Source organism: Apostichopus japonicus, chromosome 8 (genome assembly GCF_037975245.1).
Source record: "Apostichopus japonicus isolate 1M-3 chromosome 8, ASM3797524v1, whole genome shotgun sequence".
Lineage (NCBI taxonomy): Eukaryota > Metazoa > Echinodermata > Holothuroidea > Aspidochirotida > Stichopodidae > Apostichopus > Apostichopus japonicus.
Genome location: NC_092568.1, coordinates 4,670,859 through 4,696,335, shown reverse-complemented (window position 1 = coordinate 4,696,335; position 25,477 = coordinate 4,670,859). Strand labels below are relative to the sequence as shown.

The 25,477-nt window shown below is 36.2% G+C and overlaps 2 protein-coding genes across 3 annotated transcripts; one reads left to right on the top strand and one right to left on the bottom strand.

Moving 5' to 3' along the window:
• Window positions 1–700: 700 nt before the first annotated feature.
• On the bottom strand, window positions 701–24,681 carry LOC139970436 (uncharacterized). Its single transcript, XM_071976094.1, has 5 exons — window positions 24,541–24,681; window positions 5,029–5,094; window positions 4,102–4,398; window positions 2,773–3,672; window positions 701–903 (listed from the first exon to the last, which is right to left on the bottom strand). Exons 1-5 carry the CDS (start codon window positions 24,605–24,607, stop codon window positions 701–703), a joined length of 1,533 nt encoding a protein of 510 aa, XP_071832195.1. The 5' UTR covers window positions 24,608–24,681.
• On the top strand, window positions 10,916–22,523 carry LOC139971016 (sterile alpha motif domain-containing protein 3-like). Of its 2 annotated transcripts, XM_071977158.1 has the most exons (9): window positions 10,916–11,056; window positions 14,023–14,252; window positions 14,893–15,001; window positions 15,655–15,822; window positions 16,848–16,941; window positions 17,866–18,210; window positions 18,885–19,065; window positions 19,591–19,676; window positions 20,520–22,523. In XM_071977158.1, exons 1-9 carry the CDS (start codon window positions 11,046–11,048, stop codon window positions 20,802–20,804), a joined length of 1,509 nt encoding a protein of 502 aa, XP_071833259.1. In that variant the 5' UTR covers window positions 10,916–11,045; the 3' UTR covers window positions 20,805–22,523. The 2 variants fall into 2 exon arrangements, with proteins under 2 accessions (XP_071833259.1, XP_071833261.1); XM_071977160.1 differs by lacking the exon at window positions 15,655–15,822 and having other exon boundaries at window positions 10,919–11,056.
• Window positions 24,682–25,477: the final 796 nt, after the last annotated feature.

Sequence of the window (25,477 nt, the reverse complement as noted above, 5' to 3'; positions counted from 1 at the left end):
TATTCTTTAAATTTTGACCGGTCGTGTTACAGGAAAAATTGCAACCCTGCTTTAGGCTGTAAACATCAAACTGATATCAAACCTTGACCCCATCGTACTGTTTGTTTTGTTTTACTGGCTACTGCCACAGTGTCATGGATTAGACCAGACCATCCTAGAATCAGCTGCTATTTTGAGCGAGAAATTACCTACTTTTTTAACATTTGAATACAATTTTACATGGCTAAAGTCTCTAGTGATTGTATCAAATTTGAAAGCCCTGAAGCCTCTAAAGTCCACCATATTGTATAGGGGCTCTATAGCGGGCCCCTGGACCCCACTCAGATATAGCGCGCAGCGTTTTCTTTGACAGGTCAATCAATTGAATCCGCCCCACCCCCTAAGATGAAATCCTGGCTACGCGATTGACTTTCGCTACAATACATCAAGTTCATATTTTTAGTTGGACTATCCCTTCGACAAATTAGAGGACGGAACTCAGGAAAAAACTGTTCAATTTTGGTAAAGAAACATACCAGTAACGTTACCATTATCCAAGTGTTTGGGAACGGGGCGTACTGCAAAAGTACCTTAAATGACTGAACCAGTCGCGTGCAACCCCCCCCCCCCCCCCACACTCGAACTCTTTGCCCCCTTAGTCAACTGATTGCGCAGTTTTACTGTACTGTACCTTATTTCCGCCGTCTTTCCACTTACATCCTTACCTCCTTGAAATATAGGCTATCACACCGATTAGGATAATGATAAAGCTGATGACCAGGAGGCTGATAACGATCCAATGACAACCGCACTTTCTATTCACTTCATTTGGTGATGTCGAGGGTGACTGTGAAGGTACAGGTATGGTGAATGGCACCGATGAAGTATTCACATCATCCAATGAAAGATTCCCATTATCTGTCCCTGGAAATAAACAAATTATACAATATCAGAGCCATGTCCTGAGAAAACAAACACTTACCGCAGTTGTAATAAATATCTGAAACTTACATAGAACAATCGATCCATCCGAGGAGTCACCAAACATTTCAAAGGCTGGGCCCATTACAGTTTCTTTCAAATTAATGCAGGGCGCACTGATATTTTACAACATTAAAGTTGGTGAAGGTGCAATACTTCTAAACAGATTACTACGGCCCTTTGTAAATCCGCATCCTCATAGTAGATTGTTTTTAAATTTGGTGATATTTTATATCTGGCAACAGAAGAATGTAATAGGTTATTATGGCAATTCGAATGAACTTGTGTTTGTTTATCAACATAATAGTTTGTTTTCCTTATCTTTTATTTGGAAAACTTTATTTCAACCATCGTCGCTTGACATAGTAAGTATGAATAGTAAACATGAGACAAGCTGTACCTTTAAGCAGCTTAAAGGTAAAGAATTGATGAATGTAAATTAAAAAACAATGGGTTGAGGATAATCCAGAGAAGCTATAACTAGCTTATGTAACAATAGACAAATACAAGTTAAACGGAAAAAGTAAACAACAACAATAAACAAGCACAAGATGCAAAAAGAAAAACACAAAGGCAAAGTGAAAATTAAAACAAATTGTTCGTCGGTTATATACTTTGAAATTAGAAAACGCTATAAATGACTTTTAAATTAGATAAGACTATATGTAATCTGGCATCGCAGAAACTGGCAGGATTTGCAGTACGACGAAAAACGTTAAAGAAGTGATAGCTATCTTGTAGTCGATCAGCTAAAGAGATGGTCCGATATTGATCAAATAATTATTGAGTTTGGTGTAAATATCAGTGGGATCGTCCTATTCGATATCATTATAGTGTATATTCTAAGGTAAATGGTTGGTAGATTGATTAAGTTCCATTTATAATTGAGTTTAATACACCCCAATAACGTTTGGTATGAATATTGTCGCTTAAAAGCGAGCAAACATGAAGTCTTAAAGCCGTACTAATTTACTAACAGTATTTAGTCTACTACGAAATCAAACGTTATCACGGCGGTTGCTGTCATATGAAACTTAATGTATTTATGTGCAACTTTTGCTTGGTACGACAAGAATTAGAAATGCCACTGGTCCACCAAGATTTGCTTTTACCTGGTTTGTGACGTTCCAACGGAAACTATAGTAAGTTGAGGAAAATTCTCGAAAAATAAATAATATGCAGAGTCAGCATCATTCTGGTTTAATACATGCATGATCCCAGTTTTCATTGGTAATTTTGTCATAAAAAGTCTTAGTTTCACATCAGTTATCGTCAAAAGAAAAATCTTTTTGGGGAGAGAGTGTTTTATAATGTGGGTTACTATTTCAACCATATATCCACAGAGGAAAGTAATATTTCTAAAAAGTTGCATTTGAATGCAACCCTACAGGGAACGTTGCCAGCTAATCGAGCAATCTAAATGTATCAGGTTTTAAGGATTAAAGAATAAGATTATAGTAACCGTAGAAAAGCTTTGGAGATCATTTGTCCTGATGACATCACATATCATATATTGTATTGTGGTTCACTTCCTGGTGGTGGAGGTTTAACCAGTCAAAATAGGTTCATTCAAGAAACCATATCTCGAGTTAGGGATAAGATACTGCGATGGGGGTTCCAACTAATAGTGTGGAATATTTCCCTTAAGTGTAAGCCGTATATTCTCTGTCATGGGAATATCACTTTAAGGAAGTAGGGAACTTTGTTAAGGATATACAATCATTAGCAAATGTACATATAGAAATACTAGGAAGACCAGCACCAAGTTAACTCTTCCCTTTAATCTACTGTCACTCAGTAAGATCTTCTTACCATTCAGTTGTAATGTAACAGACGACACGTCACTAAAGCCAGATCCCGGGAGAGTAACAAGACACATCAGACATTGCGGATACAGGATTTGGCCGTTATAGCTGGTAACTTTAACTCGGATAGTCACAGATGAATTGCACACATCAAAGATACATGACGAAGAACCTGATGTTTCAATGATCGACACATGTTGGTTACCTATTTTCCATAAGATTTCTGCTGCAGGACGAGTGTTATTGACAACACATGTCAAGGTTGTGTTACCATCGTCAGCAACAATAATGCAATTGTTTTTACTTTGACATTGTTCAACGAATGATACACTATCGTCATCTGGTGTTTTGTAACGAAGCAATTTAATCGAAGTTCTTGTGTAAGTATGACTCACAAGACATATTGACGTAAGTATAAGTGGGCCGTGATCATCATATGTATCTGCTACATGAATGACTTTACCACTAGGTTCTGATGTTTGAATAAACATTGTTTCTCTATCACAAGTATTTTTAAGTAGCTCATTATATCCAGTGTCCTCATTAATATCAATGTATTTGGCCCTGTATACATTAGCAAGATTTGAAGGTCCCATCAAAAGAACCGACGCGTTCTTCGTCCTTTCGGAAACTGATAAACCTGATGGGATACATGTCAAGTTTTGTACGTTTTCGATATCTATCTTTACATTGATGGTAGAAGACACAAACATATCTGAGGATGGGTCCTTGTAACTCTGTTCAGTGGCGTCCGTCACTGGCGCCTCTGCGGTATCATTGTACCAAGTAAGAGTTACTGCTGGTCGTCCACTCATTGTACAAGTCAACTTGAGTTCACCATACCGAAACAAACGGCAATCATCACCCTGACAACCATCTATCGCGGGAAACATCTGTGTTGTGAGAACTTAACAGCAAGAAAAATAGAAAAAGATACCTTCGGAAAGTAAACATCATTAAGCTGTTTAAACATATAATCAGCCTATTAGTGCTTTTATTTCAACATATTAACTCTGTCTGACTTAACGTGATACTAATATAACGTACTTATGAATATGAAGACATCACATTCTTTCAATTTCTATCCTTTTATTAACATGATTACTGTAATTGTGAGAAAATATGACGTCTGACGAAAATAGCAGCTTACCCTGATATCATATTCTTTCGGTGATTTTGTATTTAACGCTATTTCCCATAGTTCCAAAATCAGATATTTATACAAGACGAACATGTTGTCTGGTATACCCGGGTTTGCTATTGAGGTACATATAGCCTCACACGAGAGTGTAAATGGCCACACTATGTATCATCGAGATAGACGCACGGTACTTACCTACAACAAGTACGTCTATGGACATGGATACAGTGCCAGCTCCTATATTAGCTTCAACACGATACCTCCCTTCATCACTCATTGCTACGTTGCTAAATATCAGGGAACCGTTCTGAGCAATCGTCAGATCACCACTTCTAGGGCCCTTCTGTTGATTCCCCTTCAATCTTACTATGGATATTGGGTCATCCTCAAAATACCAGTAGATGCCGTCATTAGATTCATTAAGACTACAGTTGATGATGCCTGGTCGGTGCAATTCAATTCCCTGCTGAGATTTACATGAGAGCACGTTCCCTGATAAATAAAATTGAGAGTATTCAAATATTGTTAAATGCAAATTTCCCTTTTGTGAGTTACTGATGTTTATATATATAATATAAAACAAACAAAATAAAAGTAAATTAATTAAACAAAATTTCCAAATGATTAAGTCACTCCCATGCTTCTTGCATCCTCTCATTTTGGCTTTTTGAAGATCAGATTGGGAGCAGATAAAGAGTAAACATTAACAAGTATTTAAGGATGAATCAGTGATATCGTAATACCTACGAAGAGTCAAATCTGACTGCGGATATGTAACCTCTAGGAGACGTTTATTTGTACAAAATGCTAATATTAGGCAGTGAATGGCAATCTTCTAAGTACACATTCATTTCCATCCAGTTGTCTATATCAAATTAAGCCTGAATATATTCCGTCGAGGAGCAAAAATCGCTGTCGTGACAGTCGGAGCTAAACATAAATCCAATATTGTGAATGAAGAGCAGTACTACTAGTATGATATTTCTTTCCTTTGCTGTAATCTGTTTACTTTGAAAAAAATCCTGATGTGATTTTTTTTTTGCAATACAATTCTCGTCAATGTTTCAAAGATCAATCTTATATCTAATAACATTGAACCGTTCATTATAATATCGTGCTTACCTAATGTATTCGGCACAACTGATAGCAGCAGATGCAAAGTGATACAAAGCCAAAACACACAACGATCTGAAAGGACAAAATGGCAGACGATAATGTGACATGACGAGTGGTTTGGTTTGAACATATTAAGGCCCAAGTAAATAATACAGCGATGCCTAAACAAATAGCCTATCAGGCAATCAACGGAATTGCAAATCTCATCCCAAATTAGGGTGGATGGTCATACCAAGTGTGAAGTACATGAGTGTTGAATTTTATTGACCCCATGATCTTTGGTATATTATATTACTGCGTTCTCAACTTTCCAATAATTTATTCAAATAATCATTTACTTCCTTACGGGTACGACTCTTGCAGATATTTGGTATTTTATTGGCATATGAACAACAGCTATAATTATAGTCATATAAAATATAAATTTCCAGAATTTTTTGTTGTGCTGGAATATTCCTTTCAACGTGACCTTGAAAGAAGTGAACCGTACAATGGCAGTCTTCAGTACGTACACCAGTTTAACAAAGTCTGACCTTTGACCTCCTGTAATCAAGTGACCTTTGGCGTAGCGTTATACATTATAAATTAACACACTGTAGTAGTGCATATTCTGATATCATACATGGTGTGTGTGCTGTTGACCATTTTGTCACATCGGTGGGGTTATTTCACCTCTGACCCTATGACGTCGTAAATCACGGTGACACTACAACACATGCCGAGTCATAAACCCACAAGTTAGAGTAACTCGACCTTATGGTTAAGGAGTATATTTTGCGAAGCGTTTCTTGTTTTACAAAATGTGGCCAAGTTTGACCGGTGACCTCCTTTGAACACGTGAATTTTTATGTTTTACATGCACTATAGACACGCAGAGCCTGATATTAGGCATGGGTTTAAAGGTTTCAGTCTCTGCGGTGTGTTACATGCACTGTAGACACGCAGAGCCTGATATTAGCCATGGGTTTAAAGGTTTCAGTTTCTGCGGTGTGTTACATGCACTGTAGACACGCAGAGCCTGATATTAGGCATGGGTTTAAAGGTTTCAGTCTCTGCGGTGTGTTACATGCACTGTAGACACGCAGAGCCTGATATTAGGCATGGGTTTATAGGTTTCAGTCTCTGCGGTGTTTTACATGCACTATAGACACGCAGAGCCTGATATTATTAGGCATGGGTTTATAGGTTTCAGTCATTGCGGTATGTTACATGCACTGTAGACACGCAGAGCCTGATATTAGGCATGGGTTTATAGGTTTCAGTCATTTTAGTATATGCATAACGGCAACAATTATATTTTCCGTTACCACTGATAAGAACATTACATCTATGACTAGGCATTAATCTTATGACTAGGCAATATCCACTCATTTAAATTCCGTCGGTGTTACCGTTAGGAAACAATTCGTCAAATGCTTTAGATTACAAATTTGACATGTGTTCTCCTCTGATCACGTGACTTTTGTCTTTGTATATTAATGAATACAATGAAGGCATGAAGAGTCCTATTTGAGTACTCGGGTTGAGGACTTCGACCACATGGTCATTTTGATAGGCAGAATTCAAACATTGCAAACTCTACATGTTTATTGTGCATTAATAATTAATGCGACCGCCAAATTTCACGTGATCAAAGGGGTCAATGGTCAAACTCGGCCAAACTTGTGTGAACAAGTTTTTTACGAACTTGTTAAGGAACAAAAAAAAGTAGTTTGCATGAAAACATGGCCGAAATCCTAAAGCTTTTACACTAAATGTAAAACGACAGAAGTCATGTGATTAGAGGAGGTCAAAGGTCAAATGTGTGGGTAAAAACGTTTCAGCAACTACACCTTTGCATAAAGTCGATGGACTTCAAAGTAAACTAAACTTTATTACTCCACAAGTCATTAAAATACAAATATATAAATCAAAGAACAAGTATTCAGATAATAGTAATAAAAATGTAAGATCAGATTTAAAAACAAAGCAGTAAAACATACACACTATATGAGGACTAACGACTTAAGTTGTTGTTGTAAACTTTAATTGCACGAGGGATGAAGAATTCCGATAACGATTAGTATTAAGCTAAGGAAGTCTTAGTCTGGCAACACCCCTATTTATTAGATGTCAGCATTAATGTAAATGTATGCCAGCTTTAATTCGAATATATGTCTGTATGAATTCGAATCTATATCCATAATAAATCAATTTTATGTAGACATATAAAATTGCCTCCCGTTTGGCTCAGAATATTTATCTGGATAAAATCGAATTTATGTCTGCATAAAATCGAGAAAATGTCATCATTAAATCAAATTAATATCAGCATTAAATCGAATATATCGAATGTTGTCCATTGTGGCCAACCATACTCGTAACAATCTAAAACCTTCAATAGACAAATAGGCATCAATGCATGTGGTTATCTGTGAGCCCGGTCTCAGAAAAGGATAGCATGCTTGCGTTACGATACTGTTGTACAAATTTAACATTAGCATCCATTGTATTGCTCAGAGTGTGTACGAAACCCATTATCATTGATGACAAGGTTTATATTTCTGACTGCGCAATCGTTTCCTCCCCTCCTGCTTTATCTCGTTTCCTTTTTTCGAATTTCCTTTGGAGTGTCTATATAGCTGAATGTATACACGCCATTGTCTGACTACATAGAGAATGTAGCTCAGCCGATGAATATGAAGTCTTTCCTGGTGAAAAGAACTGGTTGCTTTTCACAGAGCAGAGACATAATGTGAGTAATAACATCACCAAGACAACCCTCCAAGCCATTTAATACATATTGCACAAACGAAATACATAAAACTGTCCATATAAGGTATATTAAAAGACGGTATGGAAAGGAAAGAACAATTGGGAGTTGCGTCGGCACAAGAGAGGCGCCAAAAAAGTCGATATCGATCAAACTTAATCGATTGGCCAATAACTGAAACAGTGCATAATATGTTATAATGATTTTATGTACGGTACTGACAAGTAAATACCGTACCGCTGTATAGATATACAGAGTCTTATACTAGGCATGGGTTTAAAGGTTTCAGTCATATGGGTATATATGAATAACGGCCGACATGCCTTTTTCCCTGTAACTCTGACCTTTTAGTATATGAAGTCGTTAAGTAATACGAACACTACATCGTACGACCTGCCAATTATGATTATCCACCCATTTTTATGGCTAAGGAGAAGTTCGTGAACGCTGTTCTCCTCTGATTATGTAGAGTCTTATATACTACTTAAGTACTCTGGTTTGAGGAGTTCGGCCAAATGGTCATTTTGATAGGCAGAATATCAAACTTTGCAAACTCTACATTTACTCTGTGCATTAATAAGTAGGGCAACCGCCAAATTTCACGTGATCAAAGGAGGTCAATGGTCAAACTCGGCCAAATTTGTGTGAAAAAGTGTTTTGAAAACTTATTTTCGAACCAAAACAGCATTTAGCATGAAAAAGTGGCCGAAACCTTCCAACGTTTACAATTAATATATGTGAACGACAGAAGTCACGTGATTAGAGCATTTCAGTATACCCCTTTGCATAAAACTAATGGACTCCAAACTTAATGGTATGTGTATCGGCTTGGGTTGTATTGCCTTCATGACTTTTGCATCATACGGTTGTATCAAATAACCGAAACATTGCATAATATGTTAGGTTGATTTTATATGGTTACAATTGATTACCGTACACTCTAAAAAATAAACGGGTAGTTCTACACTGTTGTCAGGTATTTTAACACATGGATTGTTATTAAACACTGGAAAAGTGTATAATAAACATCCACAATGTAGTTATACCATCACAAAGTGTAAACATAACCATTGCCTTGGCCATTACCCGATTAACGTGTACATATACCCCGAGGTAAAGCCGGTTTGTGTATTTCTGATCTTTGTGGGTAAATTTACATACTGTGCGTGTAATAAGACACAATGATTTATGTACATTTACACATTTACAGTGCTTATTTTACACTCACTTTTCAAAAAAGTACCCTTTTTAACCAATAGGGTAATTTTACCCACATAACATGTACTTTGCACGAATAATGTATACCTTAGTAACAAGGTGTAAAATAACCCTTCTTAGTATGTTGTTTTAAATCAAAAAGGGTATAACACCAACAACACTTATTTTGAAGTATCGTAAGAGGGTAGAATCACACAAGATAAGAGCTATTTATACACTTCATGTGGTTGTATTTGTTCTATACACTTGTGATTAGTTTAAAATGCCACCCTGGGGGAATAATCACCCAGTATTTATGTACTGAAGTATAAATTTACTCGTTCATGGGTTAATATATATCACTACCAGTATTTTCGGGTCTTAGCCCGTCATTATTTGTATGCACCCTATAGTACCCTACATGTACATTTTGGAACACAGAGCTGCCCCGGCGACTATAGGCCCAATTTCTAAAGTCCCAACAACCAATGCAAATTACTGTCAAAAGGAATTGGGGCGACAATAGGCCAGCTGTTTAGCTTGACATTTATTTATTAATAGCCTATATCGTGTTATAAATATACGGCAAACTGTACAGATATATGGAGTATCCCCGAATTTCCCCGTGGAAATGTCTGCATGGTTATTAGTAAAATAATAACTGTTTCTTATGTGGGGGTGAGAGGATATGAATGGAGTCGTAGGATAGCCCTATATGAAGTTTCGTGAAAGTTTAATAAGGCAAGACTAACTAATACAGTCAAAATAGCAAATGATCCTGAGGTAATGAACAGATAAGGAGCGGCGCCCAACCTATAAATACCAACACCTGATTAAGGGGTGCAGACAATTATCTATAAGATCTACATAGGTCTAACCATGGGCGCGTATGAGACGGGGTGAAGGTTTGCAACCCATCGATCAGAAGGTACCCTTTTCTTCAGACCAGCCGCTCTTTTTCGAGCATGCTAGCTTGTGTTGCGTCAGACCAACCCCCCCCCCCCCCACCTCAACGAAGGTAGTCCCGTACGCTTATGTACATAACAAAACAACGGAAAGTATATAAGCTACTGCGATCATTTTCTCGAAACACTGAATCCCTCCCCTTCTGGATTGGCCCATGAAGACGGTTTGACTCACAATTCAAACTGATAGAGCCTAAACGTGAGTATTTCTCGAGACACTTGTTTACAAAATATTCTTAGAAGTACAGCTTGTGCTAGCTGGAACAATATTTTTGTCATGATTGTGTACGTTTAAGTGTTTTGTGCTTTTTCGGACGGCCAGCATACATTTATCCCCACAACGGATGATAACAATGCCTGGCCCTTAAACGTCGACCATAGCTGAAACATTTTTTTCATTGTGACTTCTATAGAATTTTCTACAATGATGTACTCATTAGTAGTAGTAGTAAGTTGAGTCTCGTCTATTCGACATGCTCAGTGATTAACCTCCGCCACGTATCACGATCTTGCGCAAGGTTTATTGCTTCCTCGAAACTGTTAATATTAATGTCCTTGAATTGCGACTTTATTTTTCCATTCGTACTAGAAATAAAAGTTACGTTTGCAGCCAGGCCGCGCCGAGAGAATAATGACAGACTATACGTCTCAGAAGTGTTCTTACTTCTCATTGGTTAAAAACAAATTTCCTAAAACACTACTTTACATTAATTCACTGAATACAGCCTTTCAAGAATGTGGATGTGGTAATAAATATTGGTAAAAATGTAAAAGATTCAAAGTTGGTATTCCAGAAAATGGGTGCATATCTGAAAAATTAGAAAGAACCCCACATAATATCAAATGAAAGATTCAAACTTTAAGCCAATGACAAGTTTTCTTTCACAAAGGGTGGTTCGTTCGCGCTTGGCGCTTGGCGCTAACACAATGCCTTAGACCTACATACGTACAGTACAGTATACTGTCATCACTGCACTGCTTGGCGACCAATCCTAGTATTTCATAGTTTGTTCCCGCAGAAGCGCTTCGCCGTCACATTTGACGAGACTTGACACGACTGGACTTCACCTTCAACGGCCGCTTGTATTTTTATATGAATCTAAAGCAACATGTCACAAGTGTAAGTTGACGTTAAGCCCTTGAAAGGGTTGTTTGGTTTATAAAAGTACAGATTAAATAACTGTTATGCCTAGGCTTTACTAGCCTAACTGTTCTGCTACTTATTCGCCTATATAAGATTAGAAGACTTTATAACTAAGCCTAGGCTATGTCTTACAAGTAACAGCCACTAGTACAATGCAGGGCCTACACTGTGGCCTACCATTGTATCAAAGTTTATAAGCCTAGCTAGCGCAGGCCAAGACTGAACTATTAAAACTGAGTGTGCATTAATGCTGTGAGGTTTGTCCAGTTTATATGCCAAGCCATCCTAATAAAGCCTAGCCAAGGTTTTGTTAGATTAGGCCTTATGGCATCCTTGCAGATGCAAAGTTGCTCAATATGTAACACTTTCAGGACCATTATTTTCAAAAAGTTGTTACATCACATAAGATTCTCACATAGTATTGAACCCAACTTCTCCATAAGATGTGGAATAGATGGTTGTGAAAGAAAATATCGGGTGTTCAGCACGTTTTATTCCCATCTGCGGAAATTTCATAAAAGAGTGTTCGATGTTAACATAAGGCATGACAGTAACTCTGGTGGGCATGAGGATACTGAAGTAGGCACAAGTCTAGTGACGGAAAACATTGGTTTATTCGCATAAAAATAGTCTTGCAGAATCCACTGGAATAAGTGCTATTGATGCTGCTGCTCTGGGTGATGGATCACACATCAGAGAAATCGGTGAAAGATCCACGGAAAGAGACTTTGCTCTTTTCATCTTAGGCATGAAAGAGAAGCATAAACTACCACTTACTGTTACAAATAGCATAATATTAGAGCTATCTGAACTCATCTATAACAGTTCAAGGGATGATAGCACAGAGATCAAAGAAAAACTTTCAGCTTCTGGTTTCACAGTGGCTAAAAATCCTGATATCTTTAACTTTATCGATGAAAAGTTTGAAAAGAAAAATAACATCTTTGAAAAGTTGGCCTCAGACTATAAACAGACAGCTTTTTATAAGGAGCATTTTGGTTTAGTTGAGCCAGTTGAACATGTGCTAGGTTCCACCTGTGGGAAAGATGATACATTCATTTATGTACCGTTGCTTGATACTCTAAAAAGTCTTTTAAGTCATGATGATATTTTAGCAGAAGTTCTGAAGTCCCGTTCTAGACATGGGGACAAGCGATATGAGGATTACTGTGATGGTGAAGCATTTCAAAATCATCCCCTATTCTCTTTGGAACCACATGCACTCCAAGTTCATTTTTATTATGATGATTTTGGTGTGGTGAACCCACTTAGAAATAAAGCTAACAGCTACAAAGTTGCTGCATTTTATTTTGTTCTTGGAAATTTATCCCCAAAGTTTCGGTCAAAATTGTCATCAATTCAGCTTGTTTGCCTCTGCTGTACAAGATTAATAAAACAGTATGGCTTTGGGAAAGTGCTCAAACCGCTTCTTGAGGATGTTAAAGTCTTAGAAAGTAAGGGGGTGACAATAACAACTTTAAACCAGGAGGAGTTTACATTCAAGGGTTGCATTAGTTTGGTTTCCATGGATAACTTGGCAGCACATCAATTAGGAGGCTTTCAGCAACATTTTCATGCTGGTAGAATATGTAGATTTTGCATGGCAAGTAGTAATGACATTCAAGATCATTTTGATTCATCCAGTTTAATCGAAAGAACAAGTGTTGGTCACAAACATCAGGTGCAGTTAGTTATGGAAAATCAAGGTCTTAGGCATGTTTATGGAGTAGCTTCTAAATCTGTTTTGTCAGATTTGCAATACTTTGATGTAATCAGTTGTCTACCACCTGATCCAGCTCATGATTTGCTCAAAGGACTTGTTCCAGAATTAATGACGAAGGTTGTGACAACATTTATTCAGGATGGCTTTTTCACTTTGGAATCTTTTAACAGTGCTTTGAAACTTTTTCCCTTTGGAAAAAGTGATCAGAAAAGCAAACCAACTTGCAATACCACTGCTAACCTGGGAAGTTTCAAAATCAAACAAACAGCATCTCAAACATGGTGCCTGATGAGATTATTGCCGTTAATCATAGGAAGCTCAATTCCAGAGGGAAATGAATACTGGGAACTAGTTTTGTCACTTATGGATATTTGTGAAATTACATTTGCTCCCTCTATACCGTGTGAAATGGTTGCATACTTGGAATATTTGGTGCATGGATTTCTGGTTGCTCTGAAAGAGCTCTTTCCTGAAAATAGAATTAAACCCAAACGTCATTACTTATTGCATTACCCTCGTTCAATATTGAAATATGGACCTCTTGTTCACTGCTGGACAATGAGGTTTGAAGCTAAACATGCATATTTCAAAGAAATTGCCAATAGGCAGAAAAACAGGCGGAATTTGTGTAAGACATTGGCAAGGCGTCATCAATTACTTATGTGCTATTATGGAGCTGGTCAGAATTTTTTGGATGACAAAATGACATCCAACTCAGGAGGGGACATTCAAAAGTTACATCAGTTTTGTGATGGGATTCAGAGAGCTTTGAAAAGTCAATTTCCAAGCATTGAAGAAGTGCATACATTAGCTTTTGTTGAATTACACAGTTCATTGTATGCAAAAGGTTGTTGCATGGTTCTAGAGGCAAGAGAAAATAGGTTGCATGAATTTGGCAAAATAGATGCAATCTTTATCAAAGGTGGTAAAGTGTATTTTTTTTTTGATGGTTTTGCACACTATTGGTTACAGTCAACATTTCCATAGCTATGTATTGTGTTTTCAACAAAAATGGGTCATATTTGCTTATGAAGATTTTGCTTGTCATTTACCCTTATCAATTTACACAAATCAAAATCAGAGAATGGTAACACTTAAGTACTTTGTTTAGAGAAACATTAATACTTAAAATAGAGCATCTCATTCCTTATCATTGTTACTTTGAACTTCAAAGGTTAGAAGAAACAACTTTTTAGTTTCTATATATTTGTGTCTTCAGTGAAGCACTTAAATGGTACCATGTAACTTATGGATCCAGAAAAAGGGTTTTCTTATGTAGTGCAAGTGATGTAGAACCAGAAATCAAATCTCAATTTGGGATAAAGAAATTTCGGCTTCAGGTCTTTGATAAAGACTTTGACGACTGGGTGGACATTGACGGTGATATAGAAGAAGAGCAGATGGAAGATAAAGCAGTTAAACTGAATGTGATTGGTGAAAGGGATGAAGGTAAGTATAAATGCTTCTTGTACACGATTGCAAAAAGATTGTTGTCCAGAAAAATTTGCCTATCAGCAGCATGTTTATTACCATTTCATGAAGGAGCCTTATTGGCATAATGTGATGTGTGAACCCCATTTGGAACTTATTGGTACTTGGGTAGTTCCAAGGATAATATATGCACATAAAACATTCTTGTATGAATGCATGTACATTGTCATAACCTCTCCTCATGGCTTTCCCCCTACAGTAGTGGAAAGTTTTGGGATATTTGACAGGAGGAAGTCACTATAGTATTCATATTTGAAATTTCAGGGAAGCTTTAAGATAAGAAATTATCACAGTCTGAAGGTATTCTGCAAGGGACAAATTGGTATGCCAAAGTTGAATACTACTTCAAATTTTCATTGTAACAGTTTACAGTTTGCAATATCAATCAAAAAGCATTACTGTCTAATGAAAGTGCTAATCAATATCAAATTGGTTAGCAGTTGAAGATTTAATAGTAAGTAGCAAATTGCAATGCAAATCCAGTTATTTTGTTTCTTGTACTTATGAGCAACACATATTTAATCTTTACATTCTGGGGTTTTGCAAATTAGAAAAATAATTTATAATACATATTTTGGACACTCCTTTCCTTTGTCAGTTGCATGCCTCAGTGCCAGTTCATTTACAAGCTCTTCAAGTTCAGATGACACCGTTATATTGGCTGGAAATGAAAGAGATGTACCTTGTACCAGTGATGTTTCAGACAGGTAAGACATGTAACATTTCATGTTTGAATTATTATCCTACCTTGACAGAAGCAAAAAAGAGCTTATTTAAGGGAATAAGCAGTTGCCCCAAACTAATTTGCAATATCAGCTAAACCTTGCAAATTTCTGGTGCTGACCTTACAATTATATTTTATGGCATTTTAGAACATAAATATTGCATATAAAAGACAAATCTAAGAGTTATGGTGAATGAATTCAACAATTCAGTAACAAATACATTGTCACATGAGTAGGAAGAGCCATAATAGAAATATTATACTACAGTATACTAATTCAAATCAGGGTGACTGCATTTTCTCTTTAAGCTATCACTACAATATATTAGGGTATGGGGGGTGGGGGGTTGGTGGAACTTGGTTGGTTAACAGTAAGTCCCACACATTCCCTAAAGAAGTTCAGTACAAAGCCCCTTATTTGAAGAGGCCATTTAATATGAAGTCACATTTTGCTAAGTACTGACATGCATGTTCAACAACTTACAGCTGAAGTAGTGAAAATCAAGCTGTTCAACCTGTGTCAAAGTATAATCTGTATTGTTCATGTAAAATTTGTTTAGGGTCACTTTATTGAAAGTGCTAATTCTATACATTTTGCTAATAAAGTTTTGTTTACCCTTTTTGCATGCTTGATAGTTTTCATGAAGAAGAAAAGTTCTTGCCATGGCCACACAAGTTTGAGCTGCATCAAGATGATGTTAGGAGAGACATCTTGGTAGAACTATTAAAAGGGGGACCTGTCAGCAACAGAATTAAATCTGCTGTAATCCAAGCTACATTTGACAAAATGTGCTTGTTTACTGTGTAAGTACCTTTCCCTATTTGAATATTAATATTTTGTCTTTTCAATCACTAATGCTAAACCAGTGTAAATTTTTGCCTTCAAATGTCATACGCATGCATAATGCACAAGTCTTTGGAATCTTGACTTTTCAACATCTCAGAATTACTAGCTTTGAAATATGTCAATGTGTAAGTATGCCATCTTTGAAATTGTGGTGTTATTTAACCTGGAACAATAACACCTTTGGAAGCCTGTATTTTCGCATTTGATTTTTTGCATATAAAGACGTCATGTGTCAATAACCTACAGATTTTAATATTGTGGAACCTTGGAATGATGTGGTTACAACTTTGTTAAAGTTCTGTTCATATTTTAACTTCAGATGGGGATATCCACATTACCAAAACAAACAAGCTCAGGCAGCGACCTCAAATATAAAATCATAGCCTTTTAGCTGACTCAGCCTGTCTGGGGGGAATGGGGGTGCTAGGTAAGGTACTTAGTACAAGCAGGACTTGATGGTTAGTGGGTAAATGGGTGAACTTTTCACTGTTATTATTAAGTTGCAAAATAAGTTGTTGATATTATTTTAAAAATGTAATTTTTGGTGTTTGTGTGTGTAAGGTTTATTTCACTCCCAGATCAACATCAGACTAAAACAAGGAATTAAGAATTACATAGTAAAAACAAAACAATTTAGACAATATATCTTCAAGAATGATACAAGAGACCACTATAGAGATAGTCCGCAGTATCCCGTAACATAAGAAATTTCTATTATGGGAGATCATTGGGCCTGTATGAGTCTCACCCAACCAAGCCCTGTCCTGCTGATATGAAGGTTAAAAACTGGAGCTTTTGGAGCCCCAGACAGTACCATCTTTTCCTTTCACTCCACATTTTAAAAAGGCTCCCCCAATATACTAAATCCCCCCCAAAAGAGTTGGTCAAGTGGGTAATTGCCCCCCCCCCCCCCCTCCTAAATTTTACAGCTGGCACTAACCCTGTATGTGAATCAACTATAAAGTGATATTCTTTTTTGTAGGTATCCTACTACAGATCAATACAATACAGCAGCTAAAGCAGTCATAAAGTCCTTTCCAAACTTGGCAATCAAATTACCATTCTGTGAGCCTTATGTAAGTATATGATTAAGCTCTTCATTTATTATCTAGAAGGTGGGCGTATATGTACATATAAAAAGAACCTGACTAGATTGTGTAATTTCGACTACTTTGTACAAAACTACCACTACTAATGGTATCAGTCAAATTGGTGCTATTCAGGTAGACAGGAGACTATTTTCACTGTATTTGCTTAATTGTCAAAAGCCATTTTTATATCCAGTAGCTGGTGCTAGTGAAGAACTATGTACAGCTGGATCTTTTTAATAAAGACATCAAATGATGGGGCATTCAAAACTAGATTGTTTGTCCTGCCATTTCAAGGGCAACATCTTACATCCACTATAGATTAATTTTGCTGTTGGTTTGTAAAAGTACTTTTCAGTTTGAGGGAACTTAACTGGGTGGATGCAAGGGTTGAACTGCTGCAGCACAGGGTGGGTTGGGGGGTGGGGGATATTGTAGTCTGGGGTCTTGTATACATGCAGATGTTTGCACATTAGCCCCCTCCTGTGACATATATGTATACATACATATTCATATAATTTACTGGCCTACCCGAGAAGATGCATGAACCAGTACACATTGTGCATGCATCTGACATGAATGTCCAGATGTGCATACTTGTAAGATCAAGGTGTCTACTCTTTAAAATGGGTGAGGTGACATGATGAAACATGTGCATAAATTACATTGTGAGGTTGCCGAGTTTTATACCTAACAATAGTGTTGAAGTTTAATTTGAATTGTTCAGCTGTTTTTAAGACCTTGTAACAAAATTACAATATACTTTGTGTTCAAGTGTTCATCACAATTTCATAGCTCTTTAAATTACAAGTCCAGACTGAAGAAAGGTATTTTAACAGAATATGTAACATTGATATCAGATTATCTCATCATACTGCTGCTTCCATTCATTTTTGCATCTTGGTTTTGTAGGATGCATTGAAAAATGCACTCAAAGATAAGTTCAGAAATGAGAGGAGACACATGACGAGGGATGTAGTTGTGAAGAAGAGGAAGACATCTACACATGCAACAACTGACGAGGGAGAACGAAAAGAGGGAGCTGATTGGACTCTACCTGAGGGTGAAACAGAGGAGACTATCAAACTGCACATTAAGGAACTACAAAAGGAATCAACAAAGAAAAAACAAGACAAGAACAAAATTAAGTCATTAATGGCACTGACATTTGGAGAGAGAAGGAGACTTGTACTTGAGGAGAAACCACCAATAGCAGAAATCAGAGGCAAATTTCCTACTCTATTTTGTGCAGAACAGGTAATTTCAAACAAATGATTCCTAATTATTAAGACTTATGATTATAATGTTCTACACTGGAAATTGTTGGTTTGACGAAATCATAAGCCAATGTTAAGGCTTGTGTATGTAAGGGTGAATGAACTTGTGTTCATGCTGCATAGCTTGCTCTCAGGATTTCTCAGGAAGGGAAGCTTCCTTGAATCATAGCTGATATTCATGAAACACAGTGCAATAAGTGGAAAAATTGTCAGTTACTGGCTTCTTAAAAATCCCTTAGAATGTTGATTGCATTTGGTTAGTAGATGATTCCTACCTTTTTTAGTTCAAGAATCATTTGAGGTAGACAAAGTTCAAGGAAAAGGGTCATGAGTGTATTTTGCCACAAATTAACCTGCCAAGTGAGCTAATCATAGCTGTTTTATTTACCATGGAAGAAACACATTGTTAGCTTTGACAGGGATTTTCAAAAAGTAGGTGAATCTAAATACCATGGATGATATGTAAGAGTATTTGAATGTTTAGAATTTCTACTAAAATAGAGGTTTAACTGAAGAAAATCATGAATAACTGCCAAAACAAGATTCTTTTACTGACTTAATGATCTAACACGAATACTTGGCTGAAAGTTCCTGTTTGAAAGTTGTTTATTAATACAATGTCATTATCATCCTTTTTATTACCTTAATTCATAGATCATAGAAGATTTTTCAGCCATCATCAGTTGGGATGCAGTGTCGGAGATGTTCTACAAAAATCTTGATGACATTGCAGCAAAGATCATCACCTACAACACAAATCACTCAAAGGGCACTCTTCGATTCCTTGTTGAATACAACAACTTTATTCAGCAATTGACAGAAAAAGACAAAAGGGGTAAGTTAACATCTCAAAGTGCTGAGTTAATTACCAAAAATAATAAAAAAGTTTACTATTATGTAGACTAGGAGATATGTCTTAACAGTTTCAGTTGAGACAAGCATTTTGTCAGCTTCTTAAAATGTAAATTAGTTAAACTGATGGCAGATGTTTGAAAACTTAAAAAAAAATCCAAGGTCTTTCAAGATAATGAAGAAAAATGTGGCCAATCCTGTTTCATATATACAGGATAATCTGAGCAAGGAGACAAGTTGTGACCATATGAGGCAAAGTAGCAACAGTGTCGTCATTGGATGAATTAGATGGTTTACTGAATCCTGCAATAAAACATTAATTAAGAAACACTTCAATGTAGTTATTTTTAAGAGTGCAGAGATAAAACTGCATTGATACACTACATCAACTTACTAAATCATTATGTTATTTTCAGGAAATCAGCATGAAATTTTTTACTGTTGTGTTACATTTTACATTCATTTACACTGAATGAAGACAATAACTTCTGTGTTTATTCTGCTACAGATGCTACATGGACCGCAGCTCTCTGGATACTACCTGGCTTCCTGAAAGAAGATCGCAACTTTCTGTTTATAAACAGTGATGATGATGTAAGCTTCCCATTTTAATAACCCTTTCATTAGTTGGTGTATTATTTGTAAACTTGCAAAAGATGTAAAGAGTAATATGTCGATAAGCCTTCTAAGGCCAAAGAAATCTATGCAATGCTGATCGGGGTGTGTGTGAGGCCTCGGTTTGTAAACACTATACCTCAAGAAGTGAAAGATGGTTTGCACTTCAAGAGTAATATGTAGATAGCCCTGGTGAGCAGATGATCCCTATTTTTTCTTTGAATTAAAAGATAACACAAGGTAACCCTTGGTGAGTAGGTGGTTCTTCCTGTTTTTGATTGTGGTCAGAGGTCATTTGAGATCAACAAACATGAAAACCTGAACCCTTTAATTACCACCACATATCATGAATTGAATTTAGGTAGCATTTGGTAAGTAGCAAATCCCGAATGTTTTGTATGGAGGTCACAGTTCACTTGTCTTCAATTAGAGCCAAGTCTTAATAAAGTTGATCGCTGAAGAAATGATAGTTGGTTTCAAATTCAATCTTCTTATATAGGCACCTATTATTCGATACTCTAAGGCCAATGGCACTTCTGGTGATATCAGGTCAGCACGGTGGAAGTTGGAAAATCTGCCATCTAATGTTGCTTCATAATGGCAAGGAATCACTAAGTTATTTGACATTCTGGTTTATATATACCCTGAGTTATAGAAACATTCGCAATATTCATTTATAGCTAGAAATGATGCTTATTCAAATCAGCTCCCAAGTAATATTATCAAATGCAAGTTTAGTGTATGTGATTCTGAAGAAGCTGGATTACCTTTGAAAATGTGTTATCAGGAATTAATCATCCTATTTATTTCATTGTTTGATAGGTTAGCTCGGATGTTGAAATCAACACACCGGTCATAACATACACTGGGGATCCGCTGGACCCATCAAACATAACAATCATTGCAGAAAACGAAAAATGCAGTACTGCAGCATCTTTCCCTGAGGCAGTTCTAATCCTGCTGGCAACATATTATGTTTTCAACATACAGTATAACGGCAAAGTAAAAGGAACACTGACATTTCTGCAAAATGTTCTGCTGCAATGCAAAGACAAGGGGAAATTGCCTCAAAAGATCATTTCATTAATTGCAAAACTTCAAGCATGATTTATTTCATTTTGTGACTTTTCTTCAAGTTCTATTGTTTTTCTGTTATTTGTTGACCCAGAATTATTGTTAGTTATGTTTTTCAGATTGTTTGCTGGATTTGCATAGTGTTGTTTTCAGGGATTTAGTTTGTTAGCATAATTTTACAAGACAAATAATGTGTAAAATGATAATTTGGGTAATTCTTAATACACTTAAATGATATATAATACTAAACATTACAATATTGGTGAAACAGTGAGATCAGGGGCAACTACAAGTTTGAAGTGCTGTGACATGCCTTGTTATGACGAAGAGCAAAGTTGGGGGCGAAAATTTAGTTGGAACACTAATGCAACTTTATAAAAGGTGTCATATAGTAAAGTCAATAATAAGCTGTTAATACAATTAGAACTGGGTGTAATAAGAAGGCCAAACAGCAATTAGTTGATATTAAGCAAATTATCTAAGCCAGTAAATTTTTTATACATTCAAACCAAGATTGATGAGCATTAAGAATAGCAAATTGTGTACAGTAATATTTTGTGATAAATTGTGGGGTCTACAATAAACATAGAGGGGTATAGTGATTAAGGTTTAACGTTCAGCCTAGTTGAAGCAAGCTTAGTGTAGACTAATTGTATGCTAGTCTTCCTCAGTTAGCCTCGGTTACACTCAACACAGATGGTTAATGGTGATCATTCACAATCATAGGCCTAAACTTAAGCATCACCGTATCTTTGCTCGATTTGATTTTGTTTTTGTCAATTTATACCAAGACCAGGAAGTTGTTATCGATAATCTTTGTAATGCTTGATGCACATATAAATAAAATCATGGAGACAATTGCTGGAACAATTAGATCAGTGACAAGAAAGTTCCATATATTGTGGCTTGTTCTGTCACAACAAAATTTGGTTGGTGGGGTGGGGGTGGTGCACATAAACATGCACCACTCTAATGCAACTTTTTGAGTGTACTGTTGTATTCAAGATAAATCAACATGAAATGTTAAAGCACTAAGAACTGTATTAATTAATCATACATTAGAGTTAAGGTATGTTTTAGAGTTATTAATTTACAACTTAGTAACATACAGGTCTTATCATGTAAACCTTTATTGTGTTGATGCAACATTCATGGTCAGTGAGAACTGATGGGTTTGATCATAAACAAAAGCATGTTGATGTACCTGCATTGATTTGCAAAGTTAGTTGTTTACATACAAATTGTTTTTATTAGTAAGTTATTATTGTTTATCTTAATATTCTCCAAGTTTCTCAATTTTTTGCTGAGCCATTTTAAAAAAGTGGGAGTTATGGTCTTTTTTACCAATGTTATGCCAAAGTAATGCACTTTTTGAGTGATACCAGATTTTTAAGGTGACAGTGATACAGCATAATCATAACAGACAACCTGAAAGTAATATTTGTGGTCAATAGAGATTTATGTTAATGTTAAAAGATTGGCACACCTTAATTTTACAAATGTATTCATCGATGTAAATGAAAATTGTTACATGGTTTAATACCTGACATGCCTTGTAATGGGTTGTGGCAGTTTCTAATTGTTGAGAAAATGTGATCATACATTAGTAAATGTAACATTTTTTAGTCAAGGTTTCACTAGTATACACATATGTTACCAACTTTAAGTGTTGCTTCACCATATTGTACATTATGCATGAATATTCCTAGATTGATATAAACATGCTATTGCATTGATTATTCATATCACGTTTATGCAGTGTAGTATTCATGTTTGAAGTTTCTAGTTTTCTCCTAATTTAACATTCTTACCCATTATATTAATTCAAGAATCTGCACAATTAAATTGCATTGTGTTATGTAGCCCAATGAAGGTATGCTGTGTTGGCCAAATATGGTCACCTTTGCTTAAAATTCTGAACTGTTTTTATTACCACTCTTGAGGAAATTTTTCTCACTGAGACATTCAGTCATCTTGTGTGCTCAATGTAGAATGTCTGTGAACCATTGGAGGGTAGTGACCTCCAGGAAAGTATTCTTTGAAAACATCTAGCGATTATAGCATGCTATAATTTTGGGCCAATACAGAATACCTTTAATATAATTGTAAATTATGTGCAGCAGCATCAAAGAGGTAGTTGTACATCTTAAGCATAATAGTACCAAAAGATCTAATGGAATAATCCCACACATCAACACAACTAAGTCATAAATTTACACCTATATTGTTTAAAAGTAACCAAATAGTGGGTAAATGTGAGTCTTGCTTAGCAACTCAAATAATGGTAAATTGACACCTAAATTGTGTTAAAGTAACCAAATAGTGGGTAAATGTAAATCCTGCATAGCAACACAAATATGGGCAAATTCACACCTAAGTTGTGTTAAAGTAACCAAATAGTGGGTAAATGTAAATCCTGCATAGCAACACAAATATGGGTAAATCCACACCTAAATTGTGTTAAAGTAACCAAATAGCGGGTAAATGTAAATCCTGCTAAGCAACACAAATATGGGTAAATTCACACCTAAATTGTGTTAAAGTAACCAAATAGTGGGTAAATGTAAATCCTGCATAGCAACACAAATATGGGTAAATTCACACCTAAATTGTGTTAAAGTAACCAAATAGTGGGTAAATGTAAATCCTGCATAGCAACACAAATATGGGTAAATTCACACCTAAATTGTGTTAAAGTAACCAAATAGTGGGTAAATGTAAATCCTGCATAGCAACACAATAAAGGGTAAACTTACAAATAAATTGTGTAAAAGTAACCAAAAAGTGGGTAAATGTAAATCCTGCATAGCAACACAATAATGGGTAAATTCACACCTAAATTGTGTAAAAGAAACCAAATAGTGGGTAAATGTAAATCCTGCATAGCGACACAATAAAGGGTAAATGCACATCTAAATGTGGTTATATATACCCATACTTTGTGTCCACATGCGGGATTTACATTTACCCTATTTTGGGGTAAATAAACCCTTTTAGTTTTTACAGTGTAGTCTTTAACTTGTTCGTCGTCATGGAAATGCCACGTTTGAAAACTTATTCAGGAGACAATATTTACGAATTCCATCAAACGCCAACACAGCGTCTAGGTCGAATCCATACTGCTCCGTATACCAGGCACATCCCATTTACATTTAATAATAGCTTTTTTTCATGCGGTGATTCATTAAAAGGAATTGGGGTAACACTATATCTCAAAGTTTTGATTATACATATCTCAAAACTATAGCAATCTTACTATTAAATGTTGAATTTTCAATTCTCAAAATGTATCGTAAGTACTATGTTCAACATGACAGTTGACGAGATAAAAATGTCACTTTCGACATATGAAAGACAACATTTTGAGACAAAAAGTCAATAATTTAAGATAAGAAAGCCAAATAGTTTATAATCTCTGTTTGCTATATCATCCATTCAATTTCTTGTTCTCTTACATAATGTATTCGTTAAGGTTGTATTTCTAATACTGCAAATGTAGAAAATGGAAATAAATATTCAATTCAATGTTCATGAAACATGATGTGCATAGAATATTGATTCAAGACCAACATAATGAAGCCATGTAATCATTAGCTTAGGCATTTGCGTTATAATATACTACGTACACCATATTGTACCATATTGTGCACGTAGGCGATACATAAATGGCGGAGACATTATTTATCAACCTAAGACTGCATCCATTGAGTAGAAATGCTGCTATAGGTTTGTCAAATCAATCAAGGATTTGTGGATGTATATCACTTACCTCTCGTGAATAATCTCCTCGACGAGGAGTTTATCCCCTTCCAAAATTGTTGATATGCGGTTGACATGGTGCCAATATTGGTCAAGAATAGCGTTTACACTTCAGTGTAAACATAAACCGTATTACGCATGTCTACACACATGCGCTGAATCATAGAGAGTGAAAAACAACTGCGATTGTCAAACCTGCCTACTCCTAGACAAGTAAATGTTCCGTATCGTGTGGCGCTTTCCAATTCTGCAAGATTTTTCACATTCAATTACATACGTATTTATAACAGTTCGGCAACATTTTGAACTTTGCCAGGCCCCGTAACAAATCACCCTGATTCTTGACACCAAAATAAAGCATAAGTTGGTAAGCTAAAACGCGCCCAATAGGATCCTTCCCTGTTTTAAAACTGCCTACCTCTATATTGATGAAATTCGAAGCTAAACATAGAACCTGTATTTGCAAACTCTGGTTATTTCACTAGCCATTTGCAAGTATAGATGAGATTGTATGTAAATCAAACTTGTGCCTCATACCCAGCTCGGGCCCATCCTTTGACATCTCTAGGCTACCCATGCAATGTCAATATATTTTTCTATAATATTAGCTGATGTATCCAGTTAAGTTAGGCATAGGTATGATAACGCTGCGGATCCCCGTCAGCTGCGTGTGCTATCGTCTGGTAAGAGTCCTGCACAGGCAGACTACGCATTGAAGATAATTATAAAGCGGCAAATTACATGATTTAGAAAGTGAAATCTCCCTGAAATTTCCTCTGCACGTTTCCCTTCGCTTTCTTTCTTGTGTCTCTTTTACCAATTAAGGGAAGAGATAGATATCGTTTCATTGGGTGTTCATATCTGTCAGCTACCTTGAAAATGTGAATCATTTATTAGATACACCTAAGAGGTACAGTATCGAGAATGTTCGTCAAGAATGAAGAAAA